Source organism: Aplysia californica, unplaced genomic scaffold (genome assembly GCF_000002075.1).
Source record: "Aplysia californica isolate F4 #8 unplaced genomic scaffold, AplCal3.0 scaffold01046, whole genome shotgun sequence".
NCBI lineage: Eukaryota > Metazoa > Mollusca > Gastropoda > Aplysiida > Aplysiidae > Aplysia > Aplysia californica.
The window spans coordinates 80,374-90,300 of NW_004798316.1; the positions used below are offsets into that span (position 1 = coordinate 80,374).

The 9,927-nt window shown below is 41.3% G+C and overlaps 1 protein-coding gene across 1 annotated transcript in view; it reads right to left on the reverse strand.

Annotated features, from left to right (window-relative positions):
- Positions 1–5,988: 5,988 nt before the first annotated feature.
- Positions 5,989–9,927, reverse strand: part of LOC101858817 (E3 ubiquitin-protein ligase PDZRN3-B) — a gene marked incomplete at its 5' end in the record, with an annotated part of 17,530 nt that continues 13,591 nt past the window's right edge. Inside the window, 3 exon segments of the mRNA XM_013089791.2 lie at positions 5,989–8,437; positions 9,063–9,174; positions 9,642–9,787. Coding sequence (XP_012945245.1) covers positions 6,905–8,437; positions 9,063–9,174; positions 9,642–9,787 — 1,791 coding nt within the window.

The following is a 9,927-nucleotide window of genomic DNA, read 5'->3' on the forward strand; positions in this document are numbered from 1 at the left end:
TTCTCGGATTATAATCCGTCATCGTATAGACATCGAATTGATGTCGGACATAAGAGACAGGATGTCCTCATGGCGAACATTCGAGCCGGTATGGCACTATTTTGCAAATATGATCGGCAGAACGTCGGTTACGAAGCGGCAAATCGTCGGACGCTGTCGGCAAATTGTCGGACACCGTCGGCAAATTGTCGGACACCATCGGCAAATCGTCGGACAACGCCGGCAAACCATCGAACACAGTCCACTCACCATAGAGAATCGTCGGCAAACTGTCGGACACCATCGGCAAATCATCGGACACTGTCGGCAAATCGTCGGACAGTGTCGGCAAACTGTCGTACACCGTCGGCAAATCGTCGGACACTGTCGGCAAATCGTCGGACAGTGTCGGCAAATTGTCGGACACCGTCGACTTGCCGTTGCGAATCTTCAGCACACTGTTAGCAATCGCTTTGTACGACTTCAGAATGATGTCGGGCCGACACAGTCATGCCGACTAGGACTTTGGAGGGATGGCATTATGTGGTCTTGAGCAGACAAAACATTTTGTGCATACCTTCACAGACCTGCCAAATCTGTTGTTGTGTTTTTTGCTTTTTATGTGCTGCTAAATAATGCATGTTTGATTCTGCTCCCTTTTCGCTTTTATGAATTTGTACGGGTGACTGCGCTGTGGGCAGGTTTTGGGAGGGTTGGTTGTGCGTCTTTCTTTCTTCTGTTTTTTCTTTCTGCATGTGGTGTAGCAGTTAGTTGCCAGTTAGACGCTTTGCTGTCGCATGAAGACCTGAGTTCAATTCCCATGTGGGGAAGAAACTTCATTGAATATCTTGATTTTTCTGCGGGAACTTATATTGTTGTCCCTGATGGTAGGGTTGAAGCCCACCTCGTAAATGTTCTAAATTGTGTTGATCGAGGGTGTAAAAACAAATCTGAACAGTACTGTAAAATCCACTTTTAACGTTGACGCCCTCCCTGACTATAATAAAAATAAATACAAAAACATGCAAAATAGATTAAGTTCCAGGGTGCAAATGTATGGAGACCAAGGAATGAATAAGATGAATGAGAACAAAACACAGCTGTTTAATGCGAATAAGCAATTTTTATTGTCCTTCATGTTTCAGTGTGTGAAGAATGTACAATGAGATACACTCCAATACTGGTGTTTCATCTTAAAAGACAGTATATCCAGGTTTTGGACGAAATTCAGTTATCGACTCCACCTGATATAAGTTTAAAACACTGCGCACATTTCTGCCTTTTTCTGGTATTGATATACTTAATAAATAAGGCGGGGAAAGTGTTCTGAAGATATTCAAAGTGACTGGCGGTTGAGACGACTGGCGAAAAAGGGTTCTTCCGCTTTTCCTGAACATTTTATGAAACTGGAGGTACTGTCTTTTAAAATAGAACTCCACAATACTCAGTGATGATAAATCCTGCTGCTACAAATGGAGGAAAGAAGATTTCTAAAAACCTCTACAGTTTGTTGCAGTTGATTATGCCTATGTAATCACAGGACCTAACATACATTTGCTTTTTGAAGCAAGTGTGTGAATCCAGTGCTACTCTCTATTTGTTTATTACAGGCTCAAGGCAAAAATAAACAAAGTTTTTCATCTGAAAAGGTCAAGGAAGGGTGAATAGTACAGCTTTGCTAAAGCAGAGTACTCATTTGTCAGCCTCAGAAAAAAAAATACAATCCCATGATGGTCACTTGAAGGCAGAAATAAAGGCTTGTGTTCATCTAATCTATACATGATGGGTACATAGAACATCTTTCCTAAATCAAAAATCACTGACAAGTATTTTGAAACAATATTTTCATCAGGAGAGAATGAAAGGAAGGCAGCTTTTCTCTTGTAAAAACAGGAGACCCATAATTTTTCTGTGTGTGAACGATAAAAGAAAGAACTGACATTTTGAAACAAGAGAACTGGCACTTTGAAAGGGACACTGGTTTTAGAATGAATTCTGTAAATGTTTTGAAAGAAATATAAAAATTTATGTAAACTGGATAAGCTCGATGAAATTGAATTGTGGAATAACTTGCGCATCAAATCAATATCCACAGCCTCACAAAATATGATATTTAATACAAACAAGCAGATATTGCTCATTTGATTTACGACTTAAAAACAATTTGTTTCATTTCTAGAATGAATATAAATGTAAACATGTGCTGTTAACAGCACACCACAAAGCCACATCACTTGCAATGTTTAAATAAGAAACACAGAGCTCGGGCCATGGACTTTGTAAGGAACACTTGCAATAGTGTGGTCAAGCAGGTAGCAACGCGGACATTGAACATATGTACAGTACAGCAAAATCACAGTAAGTGTGAAACTCTAAGGCGGCTTCCAGAATAAAAAGCCAAAATTACAACTGATCATTCACCTAACTACTGCGTCATCTCTCGTGTGAACTGAACTAGCATTAAATTTACCATGTGTAACTTGGACTGAGCAATTTATGTTAAGAGATGATTTCATCTCGTTGAAAATTTCTCATTGATTTGTTGATATGGTGGAACGTTGCTACACACACATTGTGCCCATGCATGCACACCCACACATCCTCACACACATCCACACACACATCCACACACACACACACACACACACACACATACACACACACATAAAATGATAATGTTGTAGATGGCGAATGGAACACAGATTTGTCTCACTTGATTTGATGAACTTGCAAAATGTGAGTTCTTAGATAGCATTTCTTCATTTCTACAAAGAAAGAATATCTTGACTCTTCATAAGTTCTGATGTGGATTATAAACTGGATTTCCAAAGAAGTCCATAGCATTCAATGTCGCATGGTCCTGTAGAAATAACTTTAAATCATTCTTTTATGAGATTTGTTTACCAGGAAAAGACATGTTTCAAACATTCTTGCTACTTCCGCGTCACCAACAACACATTATGTCCAAGTTCATTATGACAACAGTAAGATAATGCTAACAGAGGAACACAACTTGTCCTTCAGTAGCATTTCATATTCCACATTCACATTTCACTAAAATCTCACACTGTTGTCCCAATGTTACAGCACGTAAGTCCAACAAAATATAGGGGTAGGAAACAGAAGAGCTTATTTCCAAATTGTAATCAGTCTATCATAATGTCCTTCAGACTACTTACTTAGACTTGTAGATCTTCCATATCATCTAAAAATTACCAATAGTCTTCGCAAAAGTGTAATAATTCTGAGAGAAAGGTAAGGATTTATGAGTAGGCCTATGAGTTTTCTCACAAATATAGAAATACTCTGGGTTTTTTTCAGCCTAACATAGTCATTTGCTGTCTAAAGAAAAGAGTTTTATATAAAAGGTGAAGAGAAAAACTTGACCTGTTGCACCAACAGTGAACATTATAAACTAATTTTCTTTCCGAAGCATAATGTTGCTACACTGTAAATTATGAATATTTTCTACTTAAAAAAAGAATGTGAAACCATTTGGATTAGACAGTGCTTACATTTTTCCTTCGCACCTGATTGAGGAAATTGTCATTATAATAGGGCAAAATAAAAATAAAAATCTGTGTATCAGATCCAAGTTTAAAAAAATGATACGGGCCTACTGCTTCACGGTCTGAGAGTAATGTCTTTACCCAAATGCAGAACTGATATTTCACTTCCACATTTTTATTGGTATTTAGTGTTGGGTAAGAAAGATAATGAATTTGAGGAAAAAGCTCCCCTGTTTCCTTGGTTCCCCCTATCATCTGGAACAAGTTCACACAGTTACTCAAGAATAGCGTCTCCACTTTTTCTTCTGACATGACCACACGTAAGTTAATATTGCACTGAATGTATTACATGACAGACAATTGTATTCATCAGAAGCATAAGGCAAATGCTATTTCATCGGTTTTCTCAAAGTTTATGGAGCTATTTCAAAATTGAAAAAAAGAAAGAAAAAAACCCAATGCACAACAAATTCAAAGGTAGAGTATGTACATATAGTCAAACAGACCTAGCCAACATTCATAAGCTCTTGCAATACCATAAACACCAAGTTCCACTGCAGGCAACCAACATTTGACTCGTCACAAGCACTCCATTCTAGAACACGAAAACATAATATTATGTTTCAAGACGCGGTAGAATTAGGCGCTCGTCAATTTTTCTGCATCTGGAGTTATTTGTAATGTCTCAAAGTTGTTCATTCGGCCATCTTTTGATGAAAAAAAATACACGTCTATCTTGAACAGAAATCGAGATATTTGCAATTGAAGGAGGTTGGGGTCACCTGGTTTCAGAGGTAAAACTAGTGAGAAAAATGTCGCCAAAGTTAGGTGATTTTCAAAGGTTGAGAGTTCTGAAAATTTTGTTGTACCTTTAATCAAATATTTTTCAGTAAAATCCACACAGAAATATGTTTTTAAATGGACATTATAAAAGATGTTAAAAGATGTTAAAAAAAAAAATCTAGAAAAAAATTGCCAAACAGGAAGAAAAATGCCGATATCTTCTGTTTCATTATTTTGACGAGCACCTGATTTCACCACGATGCCTCACATATATATATTTCCTGGTACTTTTCTTGGGATCCCTAGAATTCAACAAGCACGTACTGCTGAGCAGATGCCTTTGTAGGCCTATATACCATTGTTTTGCTTCTGTTTAGCAATCAAAGTGACTGAGGACGCGTGTTTTCTCAAACGCTTTTATGATACAAGCCCAACAACAAAACATAATACATTTGAGTCTTCTTACACCAAACACGATTAATCCGAAAACTGTGAAACCACCCTTTTTTTCCCTTCTATTTCAGCAGCCTCTCTAAATCGAAAACCCTGCTAAACTGAAGAAAATTCAGCTGTCACACAGACTTTGGTTAAAGCGGACTCAACTGTACATGTATTCCGAAAATCTCTTGCCTGGAACTTAATAACGGTGGTTATTTTGTCCTTAGCTCATGAAATTGAGGGGAAGAAATGCCTGTGCGGAGTTCACCTCCCTAGTCCTTGCTTATAAATCAATCTCTCCCTCCTACTTTCCTTTCTCCCTCTCTTTCTCTGTCTTTTTGGTAGTACTCAGGTGTGCCAGAACTTTTTCTCTACACAAACACAGACAATTAAGCTTGGAGGCACATAAAGCTCAAAATTTATAACTTAACAAATTCCTGATATATTCAAACTTTACACAGACAATAAAAATCACATGATCCATATTATATGTATCGTAAACTGGGAGCCAAAAACTAATTATGTCCCTTCTTTCTTTTGTCCAGATGCCAAAACTACCGGTAGTAAAACTGAGGTTATTAGACCTCACTCTATAACATGTCTGTAAATAAACCAATCTGCCAACTACAACTACATTTTGCAGTTTACCACAATCACAATTCCTGATGTGTTTTACGTGCAGCCTTTCCAAGTTAACTATACTTTGGCATAAAAACCCATTGTTCTCAAAAGAAAAAAATTGGACATAGTTACCTCAAGTTTGCAAGCAACAATAATATATATATATATATGTCTGTTGATATGTTTTTCTATGAGTAAAACAAACCCAAAGACAGACCTCCTCCCTCCCCCCCCAAAAAATGATCTGTTTCAATCTACCACCACTGCATCTGAGACTCCCTCACTGTCTCACATCTTAATCGACATCGGATTAAATTTAAAAAACTATTTTTGAAATCCAGACTTCAAGAAACATTTTTTTGTCATCCCTTTTCCTCCTTGTAAGGAAATAATATAGTTTCATCGTGGTGGTTTGTCACTGTACTTAAGATCAAGATCGAGAAGAAATTGACAAAAAATTACTTTTTTTTACTAATCTCTGGTGACTGTGAAATAAGTCGAGCCAAGACTAGAAGTTCAGGAAATAGCATACGACTCTCAAAATGCTGGGTACATACATCTGCCAGTCATACTATCTGTCTTTTTGCTTTCCCCTCTCTCTCTCTCCGTCTTTCTCTCTCTCTCTCTCTCTCTCTCTCTCTCTCTCTCTCTCTCTCTCTATCATTCTCTCTCTCTCTCCATCTCTCCCTCCTCTTCTTCTCTCTCCCTCTCTTCCTCTGTCTCACGCGCACACATGCATACCCTCAAATATACATCACACAGGGTGGAGAAAAATAACTGAAAAAACCCCAATCAAAACAAATAAATAAATAACAAAAGTCAGTCTGTTTGCACACTCATTCCCCTCTGCCATTCTTTGGTAAGAATGACGTCATCACTTGGATGTCTGAAGTGTCAAAGCCACTCAAGAGGCCCCAGAAAGGCGTTGGACACACTGTTCTCAGCACTGTTTCAAATGTAAAGTGTTCTCGGGGGGCATATCTTTGTTTACAATGCATTGAAAATCCCATTGTCACAGAAAAAAAGAACCCAACAATGGCATTAGACCAGAATAGTTTCTTTCCCGTCGTGAAAACTTCGAGGGTCTCTGTCAAAATAATAAAGGGCAACTTAACACAATACCTGGGTTTCAGAACCACAAATCGTAAGCAGTAAGACAAAGGTTTCTGGATTTTTACCACTCCACTCAGTGGACACAGCACAAGTACGGTAACACATTTGTTTATCTGTTTGTCATTTCAGCACAGCCCAAAGGCTCCTTCAGGGGCAGCTTCCTTCCATGTAGTAATCTTGACTCGGGTAAAACATTAATGTAGTACCAAAAAGAGAATTTATTATTTGTTATCGTAACTTTCTCTTATTCACTTTCAGAGTTCAAGAACACTGGAAAAGAATCTGTTTTAATGCACCAGGCCCCTGTCACCACAGAAATAGGTTGTCAATGTCATTACTCAGACACAGATAGAGTCAATTGTTTCTCTGGATTATACAAAAAACTAACAATGTGACTTTGATTCTGTCTGAGCAGCCTGACCGCTGGAGTCAAGGCGGTGAAGGGAAATCTGGACAGTTCATCATACTGTGGTCACTGACAGCAGAGGATTGTACGTTTTACCATCACTGACTTTGTTCCCATGTGCTAGCATCTCCTTCACCGTTGTGAAATTATCAAAAACCTTCTTCCCTTTATGCTTCATCATCTTCCGGTGACTCAATTCTACAATGTTCATCTCTTTCTTCTCTTCTGTCTCCTTCAGCGTCTCCATTTTCGCTTTCACGAACAATTCCTTCCTTTTCTTATAATCCTTTGCTTTCTCCAAGTGACGTTTTCTGTCCTCCTTTGACCAGTAACGGCCAGTCTTCATCTCGGACATGGCATCGTCATCAGTTGTCATACCACATCTCTCCTCGCTGATCTTCTTCGCTCTCTCCTTCAGCATTTTGCTCCTGACAGGCCGGCGGGTGATGTACCTGGTCCCGTCCGGACGTCGCTTGACCACCCACTCCATCTGGCCACTGTCCGACGGCGCTGTGTTGCCCGGACTATTTTTAGCAGCGACCTCACCGACAGTAACGTCATTTCCACTCCCCGTGGAGTGTCCGGGGGAGTGGGCGTGTCCGCGGAGGCGTGACTGCTGCTCCAGCTGCTGTTGGAAAAGCTTCTGTTGCACAGCGATAGTGTGCTCCAGGTTGGCTCTGTTGGTGTACATGACGTCAGCACAGCGCAGATAAAGGTCTTGCAGCGACTCGCCGAGCTGTGCCGGGTGGGCTAGGCCGGCCTTCATGCTCTCCGCAATGCTCATGGCTTTCAGCGAGGGAGCAGAGTTCGAACCCTTGTTGTGCTGCACGTGCCCGCTGTCCTCGCTCGAGTAGTCGCGTGACTTGGTGGGCGTCTGCGTCTGCTTCTCCGTGTCGCTTGTGAGGATAGCGGTACCAGAGCTATTGGTGGAGGGTGTGGCCGCCAGGCACAGCATTGACCCGCTCAGACCTGGCTCGGCGTACTCGTGCTCACCAGGGGTCAGCTCCAGGGTCAAGGGCGTGCTCCGGCATGACTCGCCTGTGTTGTAGGCACTTGTGGTGGTCCAGGCCTCCCGCTCGCGCTCGCACAGGCCTGAGCTGGCGTTAGAGCTGGAGATAGTGTTCGTGTGTGAGGTGAACTCGGAGCTGGCCGGCCCTCCGCGGCACGAGGACGACATGGTGGACGAAACTGAGGAGGACACAGAGGTTGAAGTGGCGGCAGACAGGCCGGACGGTGGCCCACTGGGGCTGTGGAGATTGTTCTTGGCGCCTCCTGTTGGGGCGATGCTCATAGCCGTGGAGTACCCTGGCGGCACGTTCATCAGATTGTTGTTTATATTTACAGCACCGTTAGCCGAGGCCGGGGACGGGGGGCCGGTCTGGCTGGGACTAGCGCCTGACTTCCTGCCCATGCCGGCCTCTTTCTGAGTCCACGTCTCACCCGGATGTTTGGTGAACTCGAGGCGGGTGCCCATGCGCGGTACGACTCTTGGACTGCGTTGTGTGTCTCCACGGATGACAGATTCGTTGAAGCCAGCCAGACGTTGCTGCTCTCGCATGTGGTTGTCCACCAGGTCCTGACATTCCACCTACACAAGACATGAATTTTGTTTTAGAAAGTGTTTTAAAGTAGTTTTTTAAGCATTTAAGAAACATTCCCATCAATCAACATGACACAATAATCAAATTGAAGAGTGGTTCTCCAAAACTCTGTAAGTCAGTTTTGAAGAGTGCCTGATTTCATCACGATGCTTTACATACATTTGTATTATGTATGTGTGTAGCATTGCGGTGAAATCATGCGCTCGTCAAAACTGACTTACAGAATTTTGGAAAACCACTCTTCAATTTCTTTTCTCTATCCACTAGTACCCTTTCAACTAAAAGCTGTACATTACCATACTTTATTAGCTTTTTCTAATCCTCAGTAAAAACTGGTACTTTTTAAAGCATTAGACTACTGTACAAAAGAATATCCAGTTAAAACATTTTGAGAAATTATATAACACTTTTAATGGAAAAGTTCTTAAACTTCATGAAGTGAAAGAGAGAGAGGGGATTCACGGACGGACAGACAGACAGACAGGCAGAGATGGAGAGAAAGAGATGGAGAGAGAGAGATGGAGAGAGAGAGAGATGGAGAGAGAGAGAGGATGAGAAAGAGAGAGGGAGAAGGAGAGAAATACAAGTATGTATATAGGGAGCTGGTCTCACCTGTATCTCTTCCATCTCTCTGTTGAGTATGGCCAGCTCTCGCTCCAGGCTACTTTCCGAGTCTTTCCGACTACCATCTCCGCGACGAGGGGAGTTGCCAGCACTCACACATCTGAGATGGGACAGGGACATAATAGTTTGGATTGGTTTTAGTAAGCATTTTATAGCACCTGCAACACAATTTGTCCATAAAAGTGCAGAAGATTAGAAAATGGTGAAATCATACAGAGGTTATTTAAGACAGGGGACCTCTGGGATAATGAAGTATTATCTTATTTTATCTCCTGTCTTAAAGTGCATAAAGAAACATAATAATAATTTACTTTCACATTCAAATTAACTTTCACCTCCCGTTGAAAATAGTTGATACCTTCATATCTTTAAAAAAAAACCAACTACATTTGCTGCAGTCTCAAATGGCTTCTGTGGAGTGGACAAGAAAAAGGGATGTTCTCAAACACACACAACTAAACAGAAATGATATGAGACAACTTATTTCTAAACCACAATGTAATGGGTAGATAAACAAATAAGTACATTGGTCAAAAGTCTTCTTTTCTGGACATCAAAGGCACTCACCTGTGGTCAAGCATGTCCCTGAACTTGGTGCACATGACATCACTGGTGACGTCAGTGCTCATGTAGTGGCCCTCTGGCACACTGGGATGACGAGTCTTGCTAGTGGTAGTGGGTGGGGTGATGAGGCTCTCAGAGTCGAATGTGTCCTAGAGGTACCACGGAGAGAGAGGAAAAATATTTTAATGCAGAGGTGTTTTTACGCCTCCATTGACACAATTTAGATCATTTAGGATGTGGGTTTCTGATCCTGTCTGTCAGGGCTCCCAGAGTTGAAGAGGCCTATATA